Source organism: Aquarana catesbeiana, linkage group LG04 (genome assembly GCF_042186555.1).
Source record: "Aquarana catesbeiana isolate 2022-GZ linkage group LG04, ASM4218655v1, whole genome shotgun sequence".
Lineage (NCBI taxonomy): Eukaryota > Metazoa > Chordata > Amphibia > Anura > Ranidae > Aquarana > Aquarana catesbeiana.
The window spans coordinates 94,224,995-94,250,816 of NC_133327.1; the positions used below are offsets into that span (position 1 = coordinate 94,224,995).

At 45.8% G+C, this 25,822-nt stretch overlaps 1 protein-coding gene across 2 annotated transcripts; it reads left to right on the plus strand.

The window, feature by feature from the left end:
• Positions 1-45: 45 nt before the first annotated feature.
• Positions 46-25,822, plus strand: LOC141141397 (ornithine decarboxylase 1-like). 2 transcript variants are annotated; one of them, XM_073629052.1, is made up of 10 exons: positions 46-198; positions 11,014-11,148; positions 11,243-11,416; positions 11,513-11,685; positions 12,655-12,789; positions 13,705-13,870; positions 16,466-16,628; positions 16,733-16,845; positions 23,913-24,127; positions 24,214-25,822. In XM_073629052.1, the coding sequence occupies exons 2-10, from the start codon at positions 11,056-11,058 to the stop codon at positions 24,335-24,337; spliced, it is 1,356 nt and encodes a 451-aa protein (XP_073485153.1). In that variant the 5' UTR covers positions 46-198; positions 11,014-11,055; the 3' UTR covers positions 24,338-25,822. The 2 variants fall into 2 exon arrangements, with proteins under 2 accessions (XP_073485153.1, XP_073485154.1); XM_073629053.1 differs by lacking the exon at positions 46-198 and adding an exon at positions 1,442-1,484.

Below are 25,822 nucleotides of genomic sequence, written 5' to 3' on the forward strand. Positions count from 1 at the left end.
ACACTGCTGCTGCCTGTCAGATCTGTGTAGCACGAGCTCAGTGAAGCGCGGTGAAAGTCCTCCTCGGCTCTGTGTACACTGATGATCTGACAGGAGACACTGCACAGAAGAGACTGAATGTTCTAACTAGGGAGCCGGCTGCACTGTTCTATTGCCCTGAAGATAACCTGTGTGCAGTGTGCTATAAACTATTAAGAGGTGAGAGAGGGGGGAGGAAGGGGGGAAAGGTGGCTGTGCAGAGAGACAGCTGTGGAGACAAAGATGGGGGGATTTAGATTGGGCACAGTGAGAGCTGTGGGGGGAGCTATGAATTAAAGGGGGCTGTAGATAGGGGTGCAGAGGTGACATGTGGAGGGGCAGAGAGATAGTCTGTGGATAGGGTGTAGAGGTGAGATAGTCTGTGGATAGGGTGTAGAGGTGAGATAGTCTGTGGATACGGTGTAGAGTTGAGATAGTCGGTGGATACGGTGTAGAGTTGAGATAGTCTGTGGATAGGGTGCAGAGGTGACATGTGGAGGGGCAGAGAGATAGTCTGTGGATAGGGTGTAGAGGTGAGATAGTCTGAGGACAGGGTACAGAGGTGAGATAGTCGGTGGATGGGGTGCAGAGGTTAGATAGTCGGTGGATAGGGTGCAGAGGTGAGATAGTCTGTGGAGGGGGTGCAGAGGTGACATGTTGACAGAGGGTGAGCTGTGAAGGGGGAGGAGAGGGTGATACACACTCCTCAGCACTGCACAATATGTACTCCTGTGTGTTATGCAGGGGAGGGGGTGTGATTTGTGGGCGGGGGTGGGGTCAGGGGCGGGGTGAGATAGTCTGAGGACGGCTTGTGCAGAGATGAGATATTTTGTGGACAGCTTGTGCAGAGGTGAGATAGTCTGTGGATGGCTTGTGCAGAGGAGACATGTGGAGGGGCAGAGAGATAGTCTGTGGATAGGGTGCAGAGGTGAGATAGTCTGTGGATGGGGTGCAGAGGTGAGATAGTCTGTGGACGGCTTGTGCAGAGGTGAGATAGTCTGTGGATGGTTTGTGCAAAGGTGACATGTGGAGGGGCAAAGAGATAGTCTGTGGATGGGGTGCAGAGGTGAGATAGTCTGTGGACGGCTTGTGCAGAGATGAGATATTTTGTGGACAGCTTGTGCAGAGGTGAGATAGTCTGTGGATGGCTTGTGCAGAGAAGACATGTGGAGGGGCAGAGAGACAGTCTGTGGATAGGGTGCCGAGGTGCGATAATCTGTGGATGGGGTGCAGAGGTGAGATAGTCTGTGGATGGCTTGTGCAGAGGTGAGATAGTCTGTGGATGGGGTGCAGAGGTGAGATAGTCTGTGGACGGCTTGTGCAGAGGTGAGATAGTCTGTGGATGGTTTGTGCAAAGGTGACATGTGGAGGGGCAAAGAGATAGTCTGTGGATGGGGTGCAGAGGTGAGATAGTCTGTGGACGGCTTGTGCAGAGATGAGATATTTTGTGGACAGCTTGTGCAGAGGTGAGATAGTCTGTGGATGGCTTGTGCAGAGAAGACATGTGGAGGGGCAGAGAGATAGTCTGTGGATAGGGTGCCGAGGTGCGATAATCTGTGGATGGGGTGCAGAGGTGAGATAGTCTGTGGATGGCTTGTGCAGAGGTGAGATAGTCTGTGGATGGCTTGTGCAGAGGTGAGATAGTCTGTGGACAGCTTGTGCAGAGGTGAGATAGTCTGTGGATGGCTTGTGCAGAGGTGAGATGTGGAGGGGCAGAGAGATAGTCTGTGGATAGGGTGCAGAGGTGAGATAGTCTGTGGATAGGGTGCAGAGGTGAGATAGTCTGTGGATAGGGTGCAGAGGTGAGATAGTCTGTGGATAGGGTGCAGAGGGGAGATAGTCGGTGGATGGGGTGCAGAGGTGAGATAGTCTGTGGATAGGGTGCAGAGGTGAGATAGTCTGTGGAAGGCTTGTGCAGAGGTGAGATAGTCTGTGGATGGCTTGTGCAGAGGTGAGATAGTCTGTGGATGGGGTGCAGAGGTGAGATAGTCTGTGGATGGGGTGCAGAGGTGAGATAGTCTGTGGATAGGGTGCAGAGGGGAGATAGTCGGTGGATAGGATGCAGAGGGGAGATAGTCGGTGGATAGGGTGCAGAGGGGAGATAGTCTGTGGATAGGGTGCAGAGGGGAGATAGTCGGTGGATAGGGGTGCAGAGGTGAGATAGTCGGTGGATGGGGGTGCAGAGGTGACATGTTGACAGAGGGTGAGCTGTGAAGGAGGAGGAGAGGGTGATACACACTCCTCAGCACTGCACAATATGTACTCCTGTGTGTTATGCAGGGGAGGGGGTGTGGTTTGTGGGCGGGGGTGGGGTCAGGGGCGGGGTGGGGTCAAGGGAGTTGAGTGGGGAAGGTGGGTTCCTGCACCTATTCTCTGAGAAAAAAAGCCCTGCCAAGTGGTATCCAGTTTCCAGGAAAACCTGGGTGCAGTCCCTCCAAGCATTCACATGGAGTTACTGAGTATACAGCAGGAAGACTTCAGGTCCTTACATAAGTTGCTAACAGTGTGCATGCAAAGATCAAAGACATGAGGGAAGTGGACAATCCTTTTCATTCCCCTGTAAGGTTCTTGAGTCATCTTCTATTGGTTCACCAGGGTGATTAGATTGGCATGCAGGAAGTTGGCCTTTCTGCTCAGGAACAGGGACAAGCTCCTTCGAACTGAGGGGTGGCAGCCTTTGGGGCAGTTATTTTAGGATGTCAGTGAAGAGTATATGAGAGATGGCTAGCCCTTCATTCAACTTTACAAGCTAGGCGTGCAGTCGGCAAGTTCTGCAAAGTTTTAGACGAGACATATAAATTATTTTTGTCTTTGACAGCTTTTCTGAGATTGTCAATGTTTCTTTTCATGTGTTCTCTCCCATCCATTTATTCAGCTAGTTAAATCCCATTGTGTGCTGACATGAGGTATGGCCAGGAATATAGAAAATTGTTATCAAATATTTACCGTAATTTTCCTTTCCTGGCCTATCCTCACGTCAGCACAGGACTCCCTCCCAGGTGGTCTGTCGCAGGCTAGATTATCGAACACGTCAGTGGGGGAGGGGCTGTCTTTTATTCAGCTAGGAAAAGGTGGTCATGTGGGTGCCAGATGAGGCGTTAACCCATTGTGTGCTGATGTGAGGATAGGCCAGGAAAGGAAAATTAAGGTAAGTATTTGATAACAATTTTCCATAATACCTTTTGTGGCCCCCAACAAATCCCAGAGCGCCGCTCAGGACTAAGGATGAGCTTGGGCTTGTTATTTGGATATACCGTATTTATCGGCGTATAACACGCACCTTCACTTTAAAGTGGTTGTAAACCCACATGGGGGGGAGGGAACTAACACCTGCAAGACAAAGGCATAATTAGCTAGTATGCATAGCATGCTAGCTCATTTTGTAATACTCATCTGAGATCGAAGCCCCCGCTGTGGTGCCCTTACACAGCACCATCCAGCGACATTTCTCCCCGGAGTTACGTCCGGGTATCGTGGCTACGGCTCTGTGATTGGCCGGAGCCGTGATGACGTCACCCCCGAGCCGCCAGTAATGGCACACTTACTGAAGCAAACAGCACGTATGTGCCATTGCTTCAGTGCGCATGTGCCGATGCCCATCTGCAGCCTCGGAGGGGGCAGGGAGGGGGGGCGGGACGAGCACCATAAGATTACATACAGGAGAATCTCCTGTTTACTCGGCCTCCTCTTTAATACAAAGTCCCGCCTTCTATGATAGAGTAGCAGCCCATCTCCTGGCAGCCCAGGAGATGGGATTTCCTATTACAGACGCCGCAGAGTAAACAGGAGATTCTCCTGTATGTACTCTGACGGCGCTCGTCCCGCCTCCTTTGAGGAAGCGCTGTTAAATACGATATATATTGGGGCCACAAAAGATATACTGTATATATCCAAATCACCAGGGGGGCCGTATTAAACCGGAACGCGGGCTGCGATTGGCCCACGGGTCAGACTTTGAACATGCCTGGTTTAGGCCTATGTATTATCTTCTACATATTTTTGGTAAAAAAACGCAATAAGCATATATTGATTGGTTGTGCAAAATTTATAGTGTCTACAAAATAGGGGATAGATTTATGGCATTATTATTTTATTTATTATTATATTTTTTTTTACTAGTAATGGCTGCGATCTGCAATTTTTTTTTTTTTTTGTGGACTACGACATTGCAGCGGACAGATCGGACACTTTTGACACTTTTTTGGGACCATTGACATTAATACAGCGATCAGAGCTAAAAATAGCCACTGATTACTGTATATATGTCACTGGCAGGGAAGAGGTTAACATTAGAAGGCGATCAAGGGGTTAAATATGTCCCCTCATGTGTGTTCTAACTGTGGGGGGATTGGACTGCCTGGAAGAGGAGACCAATCGCTGTTCCTAATCTATAGGAGCAGCAGATCTCTCTCTCCTCCCCTGACAGAATGGAGATCTGTCTGTTTGCATTAACAGATCTCCGTTCTGTCTCTGTCAGGAGTGATTGCGGGTGGCCGGCCGGCATTGCGACCGCCAAGCACGTGCATTGGCACCGGCGCTGCACCCCCTAGAGCTCTTAAAGTGGCCGACGTACCATGATGGTGATTCGCCCAGGGGAGCCAACCTGCCGCAGTATAACTGCGGTGGCTGGTCCTTAAGTGGTTAATTACCACCTTAATCAGCCACAGAACCTGTGTAATTAATGTGATTGGGTTTAAAGGGATGAGGTGGCAACCCTATACCCCACGCACACCAAATATAACTACCACATCCTCCCCCACACTAAGTACAAGTATATATCCTGCTCCTTGTCTCCAGATGGGCAACGCCTGTATAACACTCATCTCTGATTTGCAACAGGTCCCACTCTCAGTGCAGAGTCTTCGCTCCCTTTATGGGGCTTTTCAGCATCCTGCTTGTTCAAAGCCTGCAGCACCAAATGACCCAATGGGTCCTGCTCCTGGTCTCTCTTCAAATCTCTCTTTGTCAGTTGGGGTAAGCCTTCTCCTCTCACCTGTGTCAATCCACAGTAGTGTCTTGGTATCCCAGATGGGTGAACCCCAATGTATTCGGCAGCCACTCCTCCTTTCATCTTCTGGTCCAGGCCCTGACAAAAGGCTTGCACTCCTTCAATTACATAAGTCCATCCCTCTGGATCTTCCTCCTTCCTATGAGGCCTGCGGGACAAGGCATCCGCATCTTGGTTCCCAACTCCGGGCTGGTACTTCAGACTAAAATGAAACCCTGCCAAAGTTGCTAACCACCTGTGTCCTGTGGCATCCAGTTTTGCCGAGGTTAAGGTGTAAGTTAAAGGATTGTTGTCTACTTGAGTGCCAAAAATTCCAATTTGTGGACCGGGTAATTCGTCTCCGATGGGGTAAGGCTCCTACTCACATAGGCCACTGGTCTCAATCCTCCATTTTGTTCCTGATATAGTACTCTTCCAATCCTCCTCTATTAGTGTCCACATACAACTCATAGGGCAGGCCAGGGTCAGCGTAGGTAAAAACTGGGGCCTCTGTGAGACCCTTCTTCAACTGCCAAAAAGCTTTTTCACATGGAGAGGTCCATTGACTTTGGACGGACTCTCCTTTCTTGCGAGCACCACTCTTCTTGGGTCTGACTCCATCTTCTCTTTATCCCGTGACTGCTTGCAACCGCTCATTAAGGGGCCAAGCAATCTTAGCAAAATTGGCCACAAATCGTTGGTAATAGGAGCAGAGTCCCAGGAAAGATCTCAACTCTGTTACAGTTCTTAGTCTGGGCCAGGTGGTGGCAGCCTCCAGCTTTTGTGGATCTGTGGTGACTCCTCCTGCAGAGACAACATGGCCCAAATAGGTGACAGAGGTTCTGTAGAACTGACATTTTTCCAGTGACAACGTCAGTACTTCCAGTGTCTTCCCAAACACAATGCTGTCATCCAAATACACCAGTACTTCTACGAGATTCGTGTCTCCTACTGTCCTTTCCATCAAACGTTGAAAGGTTGCAGGAACCCCCGACAAGCCCTGAGACATCAGACTGAACTTGTAAAATCCTAAAGGGCATATGAATGCCGTCTTCTCCTGATCTTCCGGTGCATAGAAATCTGATAATACCCGCTTTTCAAGTCAAGCACGCTAAACCACTTAGCTCCAGTAAGGCACTGCAAAGCATCTTCGATATGGGGTGTGGTGTACTGGTCCAGGATGGTGCGCCGATTTAGGGTCCAGTAGTCAATACACATATGTAACGACACATTCTTCTTCCTTACTACCACAATGGGGGATGCATAGGGACTCCTGAATGACTCCTGACCTTTTCAACTCTGCCAACTGCTCTCTTAAGTCTTCCAGGTCACTAAGAGGTAGTCTCCTGGCCCACTGTTGGGCACTTCTTGCACATCCCACATCAAAATTGTCTTTGGAAAACAGCTTCTTCCATCTTATCAGTTGAGACTTCATCCTTGCCTGCCAGGCAGGGGACAAGACCTCCACACATCGCTGAAACTCCATCTGTAACTGTTGGCTATTCCTCAAATCCTTGGCTTCTTCGGGGAGTACAGGGGTGGAGGCACTCACCTGCCCCACCAGCATACAGGCTCCCAACGTAATAGGCTTATCAGTCACATTCCTCAAGCGGATGGGCACTTTCCTTCCGGTTCTGGACAGGTCTCGGGTAGGAACCAGCTCAGGGACCATTTCTAGTCCAGACGCCCTGGCTTGGTCATCCGTCTTCAGCACCACAAAGGGGCCCGGTTGGTCCCAAATCAACTTGATGGTGGCCTTCACATGAGCAACTTACCCGGCTGTAGTACCCTCTCTTTGGTCACCAACTTCCTTCACCGTCCCACTCCTCCTTTAGGGGCCTTCTCTCTTGCCACTCGCTGACAAGCTTTCAGTAACTGTGGGTGAATCTTGTTCTTGGTGGATCCATCTTCACTCAGCACTGATGATAACAGTCTTCTCACTAAGTTGGTATTGGTTCCCACCAATATGGAATTTCGCACGGCCCCAGGTGGTCTAGGACACACGACAGCCAAGGTGTCAAAAGCCTCTTCTTTTCCAACAGCTGCTGGCCCAAATGATATCTGGATAGGAATGTAGCCATCATATGGACATCTAGCAGTTCCAATAGCCCAGATTTCAAGCTCTTCCAGCTTGTGTAAAGGAATGTGGCTCAGGTGTTTGTCATAGAAATCCCGGTATAATAACGTGACCTGGGCCCCTGTGTCTAGTAAAGCTTTGGCATAGACGCCTTCTATTTGTACAGGCACAATCGGGGATGGCCCCACTAACTTTTCTGGGAAACTGTTAGCAGTATCCTGAGTGCGGCTAAGATTACAGTTCCTCTCCTTTAATGCACTCTGTGGGGACCTAACAGTGACTCTAGGTGGTGTCGCCAGACCAATTTTGTATAGGCCAGACTGACAAACTTTCTTAGGGGTGTTCTGGTAGGACCTGACTGTGGCCCTAGGTGATGGTAAAGCACTGACTTTCTGCACCTGGCTCCCTGACCCCGGTGCCGGGTTAATGACTGTGGGGATGACCAGAGTGATTAGGCCACTCTTCCCTTCTGCAGCCTCGTTCTGGCCCTTCTCTTCCTTCCTGTTTCCTGGAGCTCTGTTTCTCATCAGGGTTCTCAGTTGGCTTTCTCACTAAGACCCCCTGGAGTTTCCCGCCGGCTGGTCTTTCAGCAATTTCTGTAATATCTTCACCAACTCCTCCAACAGTTCAGTATTCACTTCCTTTTGTGGACACTGGGCTTTGAATTGTCTTGGATCACCACACTTGTAGCATTTCTGAATGCCGTCCACTCAGCCTGAGCTTGGGCCCGGGTTTCTATCACATGTAACCAAGCTGGTTGTACCTGTTCTTGAACTTGAGCTCCACTTTCTAATGACATGACGGAAGTAACTTTTGGGGTGGATTGCACTACAGAGGTCTTAGTGCGCTCCCCACACTCAGACTCTTCATCGCTCTCCACCACGCCTGGCATCCACCTGAACTGATTGTGCGACTATCTTCTCACTCTTCTGGGGTGTCTTTACTGCGAGTCAAGCCTCCTGATTCTTTTCATCCAGGAGAGCCTCCTCTTCTCTCACTAACCCCATCAACTCTGGGTAAGAAGGGGCCTCTCGGGTACCCTTCAAGAGCAATCGGAGCACGATAGAATGGTTTGGCCTGGCGTCTTGTAGGATCCGATCCAATAGAACTCTGTCCGACTCCCGGGGGTCGATACCCTTTTTTAAGATGATCTGGTGCATAATTTGATCCACCCAGGCAATATATTCAGACAACTTCTCTCCCCTCCACTGGTGGGTATGCTCAAACTTGTACATCAGATCAGGTAGCTTCTCTACCCTTCCATAAACTGCATAGAGAGCCTCGATATAGTCCATGGCCTCACAATCCGGTTTTCCCCTCTTTGAGCTTCTGATGACATCCGCTGCTGGACTGTGGAGACTCTCGCTGATACGCTGTCTTTCCACTGTTCCGGACACATTCCACTCCTCTAGGGCTTGCATATCAAATTCTTCTTCCCCATCAGGTCTGGGGACGCAGCCTGAGAAGGTCGGTAACTTCTGATATCCCTGATTGGCGGACTTGTTGTGACTCTGTATCGGGCTGTCAACTAGGCGACTCATGTCTAGATAGAATGAAGCAGGAGGCATCCCCGCCATTGGGCTTCCTGCTGCTGGACTGGTTGCATTTAGACTGCCGACAGTTGGACTGCATGCAAAAGGGCTCCCTGGTGGTGACCCAGTGGACTTCTCACCAGTCTCCTCCGGCAGCTGTACTGGGATCACATGGCCATCCAAGCTTTCAGCTAGGCTCACAACCTTCTTCTGGAACTCCGCCGGAATACTCTCTTTCTATTCTAGAAGGACATAGGTACAATCTTCCTCCAAGTCATGTTTCAGGTCCAAGAGGTAGGACCCCTGTTCTGGGACAGCCTTTCTCATCAACTGCCGTACCTCTCTATCAAAACACCGGAGTCCTGGAAGCCTCAGAACCGTAGTTTGTTCCAACCAGCTCCCATACTCCTGGCTCCACTCGGTGGCAGTGGCTGAGTCCATGACTTCTTCCACCCTGGACACATCAACTGATCTGCTCGGGTACCCCAGATGGGATATCTCGGTGGGACCTCCAAATGTAGCAGTACCCCCATGGGGGCTGCTTATTGACTCTATACCCCACTGACTACCCTGACTCTGCAGACCCTCTCTTACCTCTGACACGTTGGGTTCCATTCTGCAATGTGGTGTTAGCAATAAGAAACTTGCACGATATAACTGAACCACTCAGAAAGATTTACTGAAATAAGTAATGGAACACAATGAAAAGCATGAATGAACAAGTTATGATTGGCAACAGTTGGCACTTAACGCACATATACAGAACATATAACCTTATATTCACCTGAAAGGGGTATATGTGAACAGGAGCGCTGAAAGATAGGTACTCAATATCTTCAAGACATATATTAAATACCTTCCCGCTGAGGCCTCAACACACAGACCAAAATGCAGTATGTATTCTTTACATTCAAAAACACAGTGTATAGTCTAGCATATACTCAATGGCTCCCCCTAGGCTATATTTCAGAGTTCAACTTATAAGTAGAGCAGCAATGCTTGGTAAAAGAGGAAGATGATGAAAGTTTTTTCAACACCAGATATCTTCAGCTAGCCTGATGTTTAAACTGCAGTATTTGTAATCCAAAAAGACAAAGGGAAAGAAAAGAACAAACAATATGCTGATGACTGCTTAACTGAAGAAATATCACCACGTGTAGATTCCTCCTTACATGTGAGTGCAATACAGTACTGACCTTACAGCGCAGGGGGAAAAGACAAGGCCCCAAAGTTCAGCTGTATGATGCCTGTGAAGAAGTAGATTCACTTCCGTGGAACTACAAGTCTCACCAGCAGTCTGTAAAAAACTCACTCAGCAATACTGTACTCTTTACTGGAATGGGCAGGTGCCCTCTCACCACAATGGACTCCAATGGCTGTGAGGCTCCGTCAGGAATCCCCTTCTAGTGTCTCCTCTGGTGAAGCCGCTGCGCCGCGCTGCAACTCCCGATGGACTGAAGAGCAGGGGCTTCCAGCTGCTCTGAAGCGCAGGCCAGTTCACTTGCTAGGATAGCAAGGCTGTACTCTGAGATCCCTCAGACGTGGGCGATCCAGCTCTCTGCTGTATAGGCAACAGTCTCTCACTCCTGGTCACACATAGACCTCCTGCTGGCAGGTGTTGAATAGCGTCCAGAAAGGCTGAAAGCAGGCCGCGCCTGTCCTTTTATCCTTCCTCCCAGCAGGCAGTTCTGCGCGCTTTGCCTTGTCTGTCCTGTAGTTCAGAGCTGATTCAGCTAACAGAGTCACTTCCTCCTCCAAACTACATCTCCCACAATACTTTGCAATCCTTCTCAAGGAGTAAAGAAAATCCTAAAAGAGTTCAACGGACCCTAGAGGGAGTCAAACTCATTTGAAACAACAACAAACTGTTCAACTATAATAACTATAGTAGCAAACCCTTGGCTACACATACATATCTGGTCATGCTTGTTTTACAGGACACCAACCAACACCTGATATCCTGACAGACAGCATTGTTGTGTACACCCATGTTACAACATTCCTCATGATGGTGAATGAGAGTAACTGGTTTAAAGAACTGGACGCCAGACACCAGTAGAGAGCACTCACAGAAAGGGGGATATATTAGGAAGTGTTCACCTCCTAGGATTGGTAATATAAGATATATGAGATATATTGTTGGCTGGTTGAAATATATTTGGTTTCTGCTGCATATTATGACATGCTGGGTCTTACTATGTTGATTGAATTTATGCATTTTGATGGCTTTTTCATGTAGAACACCAACAGCCCAGCAACAAAGAACAGATCCTCTGTTGGAAGTACATCTTGTGCTATCTGAGGGGCTTCTTTTTCATCATACAACCACCTTGGGAGCAAAGCTAACACATTCTTTGCATGAAACACCGTCTCTTAAATGCCTGTCTTCTCTTTTACAGTTTGTTGCATTCTTCATTAATTGGGCTTGTAACTAAGAGAGAATGAATAGCTTTAGCTTTGACTTTAGCTTTCTTGCGGAAGGATTTACTGCCCGGGACATCCTGGAACAGAAAATTAATGCTGTTTCCTTCTCTGTAAGTATCTCAAGTAATGTTGTATAGAGGCTTGGTTGCAGATGTAATGACTATTGAAATGTCTAACCTTAGTAAATGCCTTGGATTTTTCCAGGATGACAAGGATGCCTTTTATGTAGCTGATCTTGGTGACATTGTAAAGAAACATATCCAGTGGCTTAAAGCACTTCCACGTGTAACTCCATTTTATGCTGTTAAATGTAATGACAGCAAAGCCATTGTGACCACAATAGCCATTTTGGGGGCAGGATTTGATTGTGCCAGCAAGGTGTGTAATAGAACAGGAGCCAAGAGAAAAATCTAGCTACAGTTTTCTTTTATAAATGCCATATGTGTTAATAATAATATTTCCATTTCTCCTCAGGCTGAAATTCAGCTTGTCCAGAACATTGGTGTCCAACCAGAGAGAATCATTTATGCCAACCCATGTAAACAAATTTCAGAGATAAAATACGCAGCAAGCTGTGGTGTTGAGAAGATGACATTTGATAGCGAGGGGGAACTAATGAAAGTGGCCAAGAATCACCCCAATGCCAAGTAAGGAACTAAATGATATAAATGCTTTAAAAAACATTCTGTATATATCTGTATAATATAAGACAAATAAATGGCAGCTTAATCTATGGAAAACTGTCTTTAGCATATGAAATGTTTAGAACCTATGCCACTACTTATTGTCTGTTTAAAAAGATTTACCTTAAAGTATTAATTTCACCTTTTAACAGAAAAATGAATGAAAATGAGAACTAACAGCTTACATTCTGCACACCCCTCAGTCCCCGCTGCACTTACCTTTGTGGGTGATTATCTGTCAGTGCCCACACAGCTGGTGTAGTTGTTTGGGGATATGAAATTCCCCGCTCTCCCTCCCCCTAGGGATTCCAGGATGGATCAGAATGATTGTGATTGGTCAGTGCTGGAACGTTAATGCTTTGACCAATCGGAGTCGGTCTGGTCCATCCTAGAAGCTCTAAAGAAAGGAGAGGAAGAAGAGGGGGGATTTCAAATCTTTGGATCGCTACACCAGCTGTGTGGGCAGTGACAACTAATCACCCACAAAGGTAAGTGCAGCAGGAATCGGGCGGTGTGGAGGTTGTTCACCTTCTCTTTTTTTTTGTAAAAAGGTGAACTTACACTTTAACTCCTGTCCTGTGTAAACCATCAGGAAGCGAAAGGATATCTGATGTAAATACAGCTGTCACCAGAACACACTTCCCTGCCCTGTCCAAAACGACAAACGTGTTTGCTTTATAATGATTTTATTAAATTTTGCAGTAATTGCTTTGGAAATGTCAATGTATACACTTATTTGGCACGGGCCTGATCTCCTCTGGTATGCTAGACTGTTATGTTGCAAATGGCTGGAGAAATATTACTAAATTCCTGAAGAATTTATGTTGTACCATAACTCAATTTTATTTGGATCAAAAGCCTAAAAGTGGGATGTTGAACAGTTTTTCTGTGGCTATAATGGAAGAAGCAAAGTTCTCTGCCTTTGTTTTTCAGGCTTGTTTTACGTATAGCCACAGATGACTCCAAGGCTGTGTGTCGGCTAAGTATGAAGTTTGGTGCCACTCTTAAAACAAGCAGGTTGCTTCTGGAGCGTGCTAAAGAATTGAACATTGATGTCATTGGCGTAAGGTATGGATTTGTCCGGAAGTCCCTCTTTAATTTAACCACACACAGATAAAAAACTTAAGCTGTTAATATAAAATATCCCCCCGTTCATATCACAGCCCCCACTAGCAACCACAGACCCCCTCACATCATAGCAGAGCCCTGTCACGCCCTCCTTTACATCACATCTCCTTTTACGTTGGTGCCCTCAGCCCCCTCTTTCACATCAGACCCCCCTCCTTACATCACAGCCCACCTTTACATTACTGCCTCACATCACAGCCACCTTTTGCAATCAGAACCCTCCTTCACACATCACAATCCCTCTTGCAATCACAACTCTCCCTCGTATCACAGATTCCCCCCCTTCACATCAGATTCCCCAAACACATCTCCCTTACTATCACAGCCCCCCCATTAAATCACAGTCCCCAGTGCAGTTACAGCTCTTTCCCCTTCACAGTCCTACCCTAAACAAAACAGGGCACAGGGTGGGAGGCACAGCAGGGTGGACTCCTCTTCTGTATGTACTTGCCTACCTGCCGTCACCGCTGCTGCTATTAAACTTGCAGCAGGGCAGATGGTGGGAAATATGGAAGGTCTGCACTGAGGGTGGAAGCTGCCCAACTCTTCTTGCAAACAAGCGAGTGATTGGTTGCTATGAGCGTCTAGCTTCATAGCAACCCTTCACCCACTTGTAAGTTTGAAAGGTTGGGCAGCTCCGCTCTACGTGTAGACCTTCTGTATCTCCCCCCCTCTTCCCTGCTGCGGGTTTAACAGCAGCAGCGGCAGGCAGGCAAGGATACACAGGAGAGGAGTCCACTGAGGCTGCTAAGTGGTACAGCAGCGGTCCTGACAGGACTGTCACTCGATCCGTGTCTGGACCACAATCCACCATTTAGCAACACCTGTTTTATGATATCCCTTTTCTTTATTTAGCTTCCATGTTGGCAGTGGCAGCAGAGATCCACAAACCTTTGTACAAGCTATATCTGATGCTCGCTATGTCTTTGATATGGGAGCTGAACTTGGCTTCAACATTCACTTACTTGACATTGGTGGTGGCTTCCCTGGATCCAAGAATTTCATGCTTAAGTTTGAAGAGGTAAAAATGCTCTTTATTGTGATTCTTACCTAGGGGCAAAATGGACTGATATTATTATTAATGACAGCTAAATGGCTAAGTATGTGTTTGGAACTTAGAAACGTCTAACAGATTACAGGGTTTGCTAAAGTAATTAACAGAAATGGAGAAATCCCTCAAGGGGTGGGACTATAGCGGCACTGGAAGTCAAAGAAGTAGTAAAAATTATAAAAATATTCAAATTTTATTACAAATTGTACACATACAAAACATCAAGTGAAAATGGTGTATTCCAACCATACATGAATATTGGAAAGATTAGATACAGACACCTAACGCGTTTTGGGATTCCTTCTTCAGAGGTGTGTACAATATACAGTACATACAACTTTCCAAATTTTTGAGTGATAAATCATATTGTGAAGCTTAAGAACATGTATCAGAGGGCCATGCGTTGTTATTGCCTGACACCCAGCCTGATGTGAACACTCGGAACAGGCCCGCAGAGATTCCCCCAGGATGCGGTCCGAAGTGACTGTGTGATCATAGAAGATGGATGAAACCCCAAATGGGAACTTGGATCAGTGGGACCACTAGTGCAGAAAATCACCGACATAGTCCAGACAGAAGATAGCCCTGAGTCAGTTGTTTGGTGATGAAGCCAAGTGGTCAGTATTTCCAATCTCAAAAAGTGAGTCCACACCTGTAGGAGCTTCAGAGAGGTAGACACACATCCAGTCAATCAAAGAACCCTGTGAGCAGACAGTTGCTACCTGGATGCTTAAGGGGGAGGGAGAGCTGACACCCAACCCAATGTGACTATAGGTCCACTCGGAACAGGCCTGCAGCGATTCCCCCAGAATACGATCTGAAGAAACGGGAACTGTGTGATGTTTGAAGATGGGTATACTCCCAAATGGAAACTTGGCACCCAGCCCGATGTAACCCCAAATGGAAACTTGGATCAGTGGGACCACTGTATAGTGCAGAAAAACACTGCACCAACATGGTCCAAACTGGAGATAGTCCTGAGTCAGTTGTTTGGTAATGAAGCCAGGTGGTCAGTATTTCCAAGCTCAAAATCACAGGGTTCTTTGATTGGTTGGACGTGTGTCTATCTCTCCTGAAGCTCATACAGGTGTGGACTCACTTTTTGAGCTTGGAAATACTGACCACCTGGCTTAATTACCAAACTGACTCAGGACTATCTTTAGTCTGGACTATGTCGGTGCAGTGATTTTCTGCACTATACAGTGCTCCCACTGATCCAAGTTTCCATTTGGGGTTACATCGGGCTGGGTGTCAGGGAATAACAATGCATGGCTCGCTGATGCACGTTCTTAAGCTTCACAATATGATTTATCACTCAAAATTTTGGAAAGCTGTATGTACTGTATATTGAAGACACCTATGAAGAAGGACTCCTGAAATGCGTTAGTTGTCTGTATCTAATCTTTCCAATATTCATGTATGGTTGTCATACACCATTTTCACTTGATGTTTTGTAAATGTACAGTTTGTAATAAAATTTTATATTTTTATAATTCTTGCTACCTCTTTGATTTTAATCTACCAGTGCCGCTATTGTCCCACCCCTTGAGGGATTTCTCCAATTTCATTTATTGAGGATGATGGCACTCAACCACTGCAGCCAAATTCCACATTTGCTAAAGTAATTAAAGTCTGCATAGATATGAACCATCTTATTTTGTTCCATATATGTTGTAATTCTGTGGTCTGCGCTATTACCTAACCTCATATATGCAAAAGGGAGAACTGTGTAGTCATTCACCTGAATCCTTGGGGAGTATGAGTTTAGTAACATTACGGTGTGTCTGTATTAAACTCAAAACATAAGCACATTGGGAACACCTAAAGTGCAAAAGTTAGGCGTGCAAACTGCTAAACCACAGGATTTCATCTTTTATTTTGTGACTTGGAATTAAGGTCATAAATTCACTGTAATTGGAAATATTAGGGAAGTGAGCTGGAGTGAGCAGTCTTTTTTGTGCCATCAAGTAGACTGCTTCCTACCTCCATGCTTAGCTTACGTTTGTAATGAACACAGAATATTTTGTCTTGATGGACCTTAAAGTTGCAACCTTTTATAATATGGAATATGACGAGTAAGCTGTGCCGGGCGCCCACAGTTGCAATGCCGATGCCACAGAAGTCCGATTAGTGTCCGATTATTAATAGTCAGCAGCTGCAGTATTTGTAGCTGCTGACTTTTAATTTTCTTTTAAGCAGAACTCCGCTTTAAGCAACTTAAAGTGGCTATAAAGGATACATTTGTTCAATCAAAATAATAAACAAGTTATGCTTACCTGCTCTGTGCTGCTTGCTATGGGGGCACACCTGCAGGCTCATTTCCAAGCCTGGCTGTGTGCATCCATAGACACACAGCAGGGCTTGGCCCTGCCCCCCCTCCCCACTCCCTCCTCACAGGATTTGTCTGCTGGATCGGGATAGGAAAGTATATAGGATGGTGGTGGTGGTGGTAGTGGTGGTGGTGGTGGGGGGTGTATGGGGAGGACATACAACCACTGGTACATTTTCTTACCTTACTGTAGGGGACGTATAAATGCAGTGCTCATTTAATTTAATTCTCTTTAGGTGACATCAGTGATAAATCCAGCGTTGGATAAATATTTCCCTGCTAGCTCGGGTGTGCAAATTATTGCAGAGCCTGGGAGATACTATGTGGCATCCGCGTTTACACTGGCTGTCAATATTATCGCTAAGAAAGTCATGCTGGATGAACAGACGGGCTCTGATGGTATGTAGTGCACATGGATACAACTTGCTGGTATCATCCTGAGCATGCTTAAAGTCTTGCTGTCTCCCACGCTCTTGTTAACAGGTTCATTTTTTTCTTCTTAGATGAAGATGATGCTTCCAAAAAAACACTCATGTACTATGTAAATGATGGCATCCATGGCTCCTTCAACTTAATCTCAAGGTTCAAGTGGGAAATGCGCATAGTCAGAAAAAAGGTACGCTATTAGATGTGTAGTGCCCCCCTGACCTCCAGCATCAATGACGACTGATATTTTAACTCAGGGTGCTGGGTCTTCGGCATGATGGGTGTGGACAGTTGCAGAAAAGATGGACGCTAGTCACTTTTTTAATGAAAAAAAAGTGAGTTTATTGCTCACAACAATAAAATATAGAAAGAGGGTTAGGGCACAGATCACACTAGGACAGTAGGTAGACAGATCAACAGACTCCGAAAACAAAACAGCCAGGTAGCCAGCAATGCAGAACAAGGGCCTTAGGTCTATACTTAATGTTCTGTACCTACATAGCAACAGCGGTCTCCTATAGCAACAAAAACTCACAACACCATGCAGGGTTTCCGTGGATGAGTCCCTCTTGACACTTTCCCAGTCTCTCCACAGTCCCCAGCTCATGAAGAGTAACCTCTGTTACTTTATCTCCGAACTCCATCCTTTTCCTCATGCCTCCAGGCAACAAGAGGCTCTTGCTCTCTGGCAGAACCTCTCCCATGCCCCCAGGCAGCAAACAGGCTCTCTCTGGCAGAACCTCTCCCATGCCCCCAGGCAGCAAACAGGCTCTCTCTGGCAGAACCTCTCCCATGCCCCCAGGCAGCAAACAGGCTCTCTCTGGCAGAGCCTCGAGCACATGGCCTGGCCTTAGACTCCAGGCCTCACCCAACGCAGCTGTTCCTCACACATACACTCCAGACCAAGGTATGAGGTGGGAGGACTTTGATCACCTGATTTCCTCCAAATATATACTCTCTTCCAGCATGCTCAGTGGCCTGGAACAACTACCGATTTGCTGAAAGAGATATGCATATTCATAACTCAGTCTCACTGCAGCTCATCATACTATTGCCAAGGGCACCAGTGCCACCTACTGACAGAAGAGTGGAACCACACTTAAACCAGGCTTAGGAGAAAACCCAAATGATCACAAAGACTACAAATCAGCCAGGTTAGTTACCACCCAGTACAGCTAAATTTACCAGTAGCCCCTGTTTAAGACAAATTGTGGAGTAAATGTAGAAAATTGTGGAGCACAAAACTGAGGGATGTGGCGGTACCACTCCCGGATGGAGGGGTTTGTCCCCTGTATAAATAGGGTGGTCAATGGCTTCAGTGCATCCATACTCTTCAGGGCTGGTGGCTAACACCAATAAGTGTTTTTCCAACAGCTGATGAAGCAGTCTCTGTTGAGGTCACCTGCAGTAGAGACAGTAGACTGCATCTGCCTACAACCCTTTAGTCCAGTTAAATGTAAAACTAAACATGGTAGAGGAGATAAGATTGGAAATTCAGATTCCTTAAACACCGGACAGGTGACCACACTTATACCTCACGCCACTTGTGTAGTGGTGGTTGCTCACTCACTGCCACTCCTCTAATTTAGAGGCTCTAGCCATAGCCAGAAAACAGCATACAAAAAAGTGAATATTCCAAGGGGAATCACAAGCGGGGAGACCTCCCTGGAACATAGACAGCTACTAATGGCTAAAGAGGGCAATAAAGGAGAGTGAGCAAAAATCAATACAAAATTTATTGCAGTATCAAAACTACATAGAATAAAACATTTTGCTTCAACAAGGAAGCTAGATATAACTGGTCCTAATGAACAACCATAGAATAGTATACCAGGTGTAGGGGTACACGTGGTATACCAATGGAACAGATAGACAGACAGTAGACAAACAATAACACACAAAGGACACAAGCGGTGCAGACGCCTATATTACCACATATGCATAGAAACCCCACAGGCTAACCGCCAATGAGGAGGTAATAAATAAAAATAAAGATAAGTACAAGGGAAACTATGCATGTGTGGTCCCCTGGGTGACGGAAAAGACTAATGAAGGTGATGCCGCCAAGGATATGCTGCCAAACAGAAGGTTAACTGTCTATTGAATCTCCAATATATACTGACAAATAGTTCTTATTAAATATGCTGGAAATGATTCAAATTGTACAATTGCATGCCCATGCAGAAGGCATTTCTTAAAAAAGTGTCAATTCCAGAGGAAAGATTGTGACTGAGACAAAGTTCAGATATCTTTGACAAAGTACATTGAAGAATAGACCGATTATTAGTCAGGCGGTACTTGGGTGACAGTTGTCAAGGGAAAATGGCCTTGATCGAAGTAGGTTAAATAATGCTACTACAGGTATCCTCTTGACCATCACCAGGGCACAGCTATCACTGACAAAATGTCTATCACAGCAGACTATCCCGGGATCAACATCTATCCCCAGGCCACACAGTTCGTTAATAGCAGAATGTCTAAACTTGAATGCAATCACACATAAGTGAAAGTTATAGTTGTAACGTTACCGCCTTCTTTCCCAGTGCAGGGGTGCTGGCCATGAGCTCAAATGCTTCCAAAGTGGCAAAGCAGTCTTGTCGTGTTCCCATCCATCAAGGGAGGATAGGTCAGCGGGCACTGTTGAATGTGCCGTGCTGCGTGTTTGCTGATTCTCAGCTTGTTTTTCGGCCGCACTGTGGCGGTAGCATTGAGCAGATTGCAACTTCACTGATGACAGCTTCAACTGTGTGGGCTAGGTACTTCGTTCAAAGTTTCTCTGCCTCCCATTGTACTCGGGGGATCGCTGTAGCGGCGCCTGCACACCGCAATTACGTTGATGCGTTTCGCAACGTCATGTCACGTAGCTTCAACTGGACGTGGAAGGGGCAGGCATACACCTCTCCCTTATAATGCCTCGAGGTGTAGTCGCCCCTCATCCTACTATTTTTTTCATTGATAAGTTTAACCGGGACAAGCTAGAAAGGAAGCTCGGGTAGATTTCTTCCGTATATCTGTTGCAGGTCTATGCTTTCCAGGTAGTTTTCATAGTTGCAGCCTAGCAGACCCTTGCTTAGATATATGAGGAGTGTTTTGTAACTAGCAACTCACACCTTCATCTTCTTACCCCTTAGAACCAACATAAACATCAAACATAAAAGACAAACATAAAAAATAAACAAAAATATACCGATGAAGATAAATACTATCATCACCAGATCCAAGGGAAAAGAAACTGGAATAAGGAGGGGATAGAGAAGGAGAGAAAGGAGGGCTGGCAAGGCCAAATCAGTACAGGTAGAGGAAGAAATAAAACTCCGGGAGCAAAGGGGAGAGGGAGGGCCACTAACCAATGGTGACCTGAAGATACTGGAGAAGAGGTGAAATGGAGAAGAGAGGAGAGGAGAGCAGGACAAAGTCAGACCCTGATATGGGCAGGTTTCATTGGTCCAAAAATGGTTGCATGTTAAGCTCAGTGTTCATGCCCAGAGGTGCGAGGGACTTCAAGGTATATATCCACCACTTTTCCTTCTGCAGTAGGATGCGGTTGAAGTCCCCCCTCCTAGCTGGTAACTTTAGGGTATAAATACCCTTTACCTTCAGTCCGTCAGTTTTACCCTGATGGTACTGCACAAAGTGTTTAGCCACCGGTCTCTCTCTCTTTTTTTTCTTCTTCTCCAAAACTTTCTCCCTCTCCCTTCTAATATCCCTCAAGTGTTCCCCTATCCTGACCTTAAGGGCTCTCTTGGTCTTACCGATATAAATTTTAGGACAGGGACCACCATATAGACCACCTTGGTTTTGGAACAGTTAATCAAGTCCCTAATTTCGTACTCCTTTTGTCCCATAGCGTCCATAAATACATTAGACCTCTCGACGAAGGGACACACTTGGCATTTTGTACATGGGACCATCCCCTTATACCGCGGGTACTCAGACAGCCAGGTGGGATCCTGCTGTCTGGTAAACTCTGAGTGGATGAGGATGTCCCCCAAGTTCTTAGATCTATGCGCCACCATTTTGGGCCCGTCACCCACAATGTTTGCCAGACCTTTGTTATTTATTAGAATACTCCAATGTTTCTCTAAGATTTTGCACACAGAGCCCCATTGGGCGCCGTATGCAGTAATCAGTCTCACCGGGCCTGGTTCCATTGCCTTTTGTGCTTTTAAATTATGATCTATGAGGAGCAGGCTTTCTCTGGTTCATACCGCAGCCTTACATTTGGCATTCCGGATCTGCCTGTGAGAATATCTGCTCTCCCGGAATCTCACATACAGATCTTTTGACTCCCTCCGCAAGTCGGTAATGTTAGAACAATTGCGCTTTATCCTCATGAATTGCCCTGTGGGAATTCCATTCTTTAACCAGGGAGGGTGATGACTGTCAGCTTGCAGCAAAGTATTTGCCACTGTCTCTTTCCGATAAGTACATGTACTGACCTTACCATCTTCCAGTCTGATGACCAGGCCCAAAAATGACAGCCGACATTGGTCGTATGCGTAAGTCAGGCATATATTACGCTCATTAGCGTTAAGTTCGTTAATAAACTCATGGAGAGAGTCAATGTCGCCTGTCCATACGACCAACACGTCATCAATGTACCTCAGCCACGTATGCATGTGGCCGAGGTACATTGGACGGCAGAAAACTTCCTCCTCTTCCCAGCTGCCCAGATGGAGGCACGCAAACGCAGGTGCCCGTGCTGCCCCCATCGAGGTGCCTTTAATCTGTTGTTAGAACCATGAGGCAAATTGAAAGAAGTTGTTGTTGAGGGCAAATTGCAAAAGTTCAATTAAAAATTCATTTTGAGGACCAAACTGTGGAAAGCTTCTATCAAGGGAGCCCTTGACTGCTGCAATTCCACATTCAGGCAGAATTGACATATGTAGTGATTCAACGTCAATGCTGACCAACCATGCCTCCCCTTCAATTTCCAGGTCGGCAATCTTAGCCAGCACATGACGTGTGTCTTGTACGTATGACCTGAGCTCACGCTCCATCTCTTTTAGGAGGGAATCAAGATATTTCCCAATCCTATCTAAGGGCCCGCGAATTGCAGAGACAATTGGCCTCCCGGGTGGCTTTTCAAGGGACTTATGCACCTTGGGGATGCAGTAGAAGGTAGGGATAATAAAGTCATCTACGGACAGACATTCATATTCTCGTTTTGTCAACAATCCCGCCTCCACTGCATCATCCAGTTTTGCTATTCAGTTCCTGTACCACCCTGGGGAAAGGATCATAGTCAAGTTTGTGATACGTGTTGGTGTCCCCCAGGAGGCGTTTCGCCTCAGCTTCGTAATATATGTCATCCATTAGGATGACATTGCTACCCTTATCGCTTTTTTTATTATAATGTGTCTGGCTTCTTTGAGTTCTTTTAATGCTTGGCGTTCTGTCTGGGTAAGATTATCATGGTCTAAATGTCTCCATGAGATCCTACCCAGATCTGTCTGAACCATCTCGAGTAACATGCTGAGCCACTTGTTTTTATTCAGCGAGGGCATATTTTTAGATTTGATATTTAAATTTGCTAATCTCCTAGTTGGGAAACTAGTTGCCCCCGACTCCTCATTTTCTTCCAACAAGGAGTTAAGGATGTCAATTGCATTTTGATCATCCGTATCTAGGCGAGATTTTGCTAGTTCTATTGATCATACAGTGATCTAAAGAATACCTTTCTTAGATATAATACTACATCTTTATACACAGTGAATTCATCCATACAACTTACAGGTGAAAATGACATCCCGTGTCGTAGTAATTGGATGTGTCTTTGGGCTAGGGGGAATGATGATAACTTAATGACTGTCATGTCAGATTTAGACATGAAGCCATTATATATTGAATTTAACGGTTTTGGCTCCTCGTACGCGAGCCCCCTGTTCGTTGCCTTGGGGTTTTCTCCTTCTGTCGCCTAACAAAAAACACACAGAAACTCTGCGCTTAGGACTGGAAAAGAGAGATGAAGGTATGCAGCCTCCCCTAACAGACCCAAGGGGGGCTAATGTGTATAAATAAATAAAGAATGGGGTGAATGGCGCTCCCTTTTTGGGCGTATCATATTCTTAAGTTCTGCCAGCTGAATCTTTTCCTCCTCAACTATCAAAGCCATGATAGCAATACCATGATTAACACACAGTTCCTTCCATTTTGGAAGAGACCTGTCGTTATGGAGGTGTTCAGCTGGTATAGTTCTGTCGCATAAACCGAGAGGGACTATTTTATGTTGGATGTAAGTTTTCAAAAAGGAGACGTCCCACTTCCTGTTAAGATGATTAATCAGTAATTTCTTATGTTCTCTAAATCCATCCCTGATCTCCTCATCCCTATTCTGGGACTGGGATGCATCCCATTCGAATGTCCTCTCCCAATGTGAAAGCCATCATGTGAGGTGCTAGAACGCTACCAGTCTATATATACACAAAAGCATAGACCAAGCCAGTTGATAACAAAAGGATCAGTTGGCTAGAGGTAGAAGGTGGTCTAGATGGATCAACTAGGATCCCTTAATATGAACCACAAACACCAGACAGGTGACCACACTTATACCTCATGCCACTTGTGTAGTGGTGGTTTCTCACTCACTGCCACTCCTCTAGTTTAGAGGCTCTAGCCATAGCCAGAAAACAGCATATAAAAAAGTGAATATTCCAAGGGGAAAGAGAGGGGGGCCTCCATGGAACATAGACAGCTACTAATGGCTTAAGAGGGCAATAAAGGAGAGTGAGCAAAAATCAATACAAAAGTATCAAAACTACATAGAATAAAACATTTTGCTTCAAAAAGGAAGGGGGCCACACATGCATAGTTTCCCTTGTACTTATCTTTATTTTCAATTATTACCTCCCCATTGGCGGTTAGCCTGTGGGGTTTCTATGCATATGTGGTAATATAGGCGCCTGCACCGCTTGTGTCCTTTGTGTGTTATTGTTTGTCTACTGTCTGTCTATCTATTCCATTGGTATGCCACGTGTACCCCTACACCTGATATACTATTCTATGGTTGTTCATTAGGACCAGTTATATCTAGCTTCCTTGTTGAAGCAAAATGTTTTATTCTATGTAGTTTTGATACTCCAATACATTTTTGTATTGATTTTTGCTCACTCTCCTTTATTGCCCTCATTAGCCATTAGTAGCTGTCTATGTTCCAGGGAGTTCTCCTGTCTTGTGATTCCCCTTGGAATATTCACTTTTTTGTATATTCAGATTCCTTCATAAACCCAGAGACCTCTCCCTTTTTTTTAATTGCAGAAATCCAAATCAGATGAGAAATTCTATTCTAGCAGCATTTGGGGACCAACTTGTGATGGGCAGGATTGTATTATTGAACAATGTGATCTACCAGAGCTGCAGGAGGGGGACTGGATACTGTTTAAGAACATGGGTGCCTACACCGTGGTTTGCTCTTCTGCTTTCAATGGATTTCAGCAACCAACCCTCTCTTACGTTATGTCAAGAGCACACTGGTAAGAAAAGTCACGCTCTAAACAGACTATTCGAGGAAAGCTGGTATGGGAGTATAAATTTGAAAACGTCTTTTCTTTCCTCATAGGAAATTAATGCATACTATCCAAGAACATGGTATTGTTCCTGAGGTGCCGGAGCTGAATGATGTCCATGTTTCCTGTGTCACAAAGAATAGAATTGAGCTGAATTCCATTGCTTGTGTTATGTAGTTTTCATTGTCCAGTGTTTTTAATGTTAGTAGTTATAGTTAGCACAAAACGACCAACGCAGCTCCAGGTGTAAAAGATTTATGGGTGAATCCGCGCAAAGGAAAAGTACAGCCAGATAAACTTTGGAATGATCTGCTGCCACTACAGATATACTATTACTTGAAGTACACATGGATTAATTTGAAGAGAGTGTAGGTGTGGAGTTGTTCCAATTAGAAAAACACTTAGGCCCCTTTCACACTGGGGCGGTGGGGGTGTCGGCGGTAAAACAGCGCTATTTTTAGCGCTGTTTTACCGTCGTTTTTGCAGCTGTATTCGCCCGCTAGCGGTGCGGTTTTAACCCCCGCTGGCGGCCGAAAAAGGGTTAAATTCGCTGGTACAGCGCGGCTATAGCCGCGCTGTCCCATTGATTTCAATGGGCAGGAGCGGTTTAGGAGCGGTGAATACACCGCTCCTTCACCGCTCCAAAGAAGCGGTTGGCAGGACTTTTTTTACCGTCCTGCCAGCGCACCGCTTCAGTGTGAAAGCCCTCGGGCTTTCACACTGAACAAACAGCAGAGGCTGTTTAGGGGCGGTTTGCAGGCGGTATTTTTAGCGCAATACCGCCTGCAAACAGCCTCAGTGTGAAAGGGGCCTTAGGTGTTTAGCTTTTAAACCTCATAAGGTAATGCTTTTGTGTTGCACCCTCTGCAGAGTGCAATACTAGATAAATAGAACCTCAAAGGAAAGGAATAACAAATATTTGCTGGGTTTGTATGCTGATGTTCAGTGTATACACACTCTACTAGGTGCAACACCTTGTGGTTTGTATACTGGCTTTCAATGTGTTACATCCTCAGCAAGGTGCAACACCAAATAGAAAAAGACCTTTAAGAGTGAAAATTATCTAACTCAATGAATTTATATTAAACCAGGGTGATAAAAGGTAAGAAATGTAAGAAATGTAGCACCTATAGTAGGAGTGTACTACTGTGGTACACCCTCTGCGCAATACATCTCTGAACCTGTGTAATTACCTTTGGTGTAGAAAAAAAGCACAAACAAATTAATGGTAAGGAAACAAAAAAGCAGTGTATTGCTAAGACCTTATTATCAAAGTGTCCAGTGTTGTACCCTCAGCCAGTGTGGGGTATAAATATGTGCTATAATGTTTGGCCACAGAGAATAGTAAAAAAACTTTCTACTGGGTGTAATATTCAATGTAGCTGCTGCCAAATAATTTCCATAGGTGTGTGTTACACCCTATACAAATATGGTGCTGGAATTAAATGTATCTTGAATATGTCCTAGTGCAGTTTCTGTGATTTTAATACATGAACCAATAAGAAATGTTATCTAGTGTGTTGTACCCTCTGGCAGATACATTCACAGAGGGTGATGTTTACAACTACTTATGCCCAATAACCTACAAAGCTGTTAACCCAGAAGGGTTAGACGCCCTGTAGTATTATGTAACAATTGATGATAACTTAACATAAAATAAAT

Coding starts and splice junctions, on each gene's coding strand:
- LOC141141397 (XM_073629052.1), top strand. CDS start 11,056: ATGAATAGCTTTAGCTTTGACTTTAGCTTTCTTGCGGAAGGATTTACT. Junction 16,629..16,732: donor TGAACAGACGGGCTCTGATG/GTATGTAGTGCA, acceptor TTTTCTTCTTAG/ATGAAGATGATGCTTCCAAA. Junction 16,846..23,912: donor TGCGCATAGTCAGAAAAAAG/GTACGCTATTAG, acceptor TTTTAATTGCAG/AAATCCAAATCAGATGAGAA.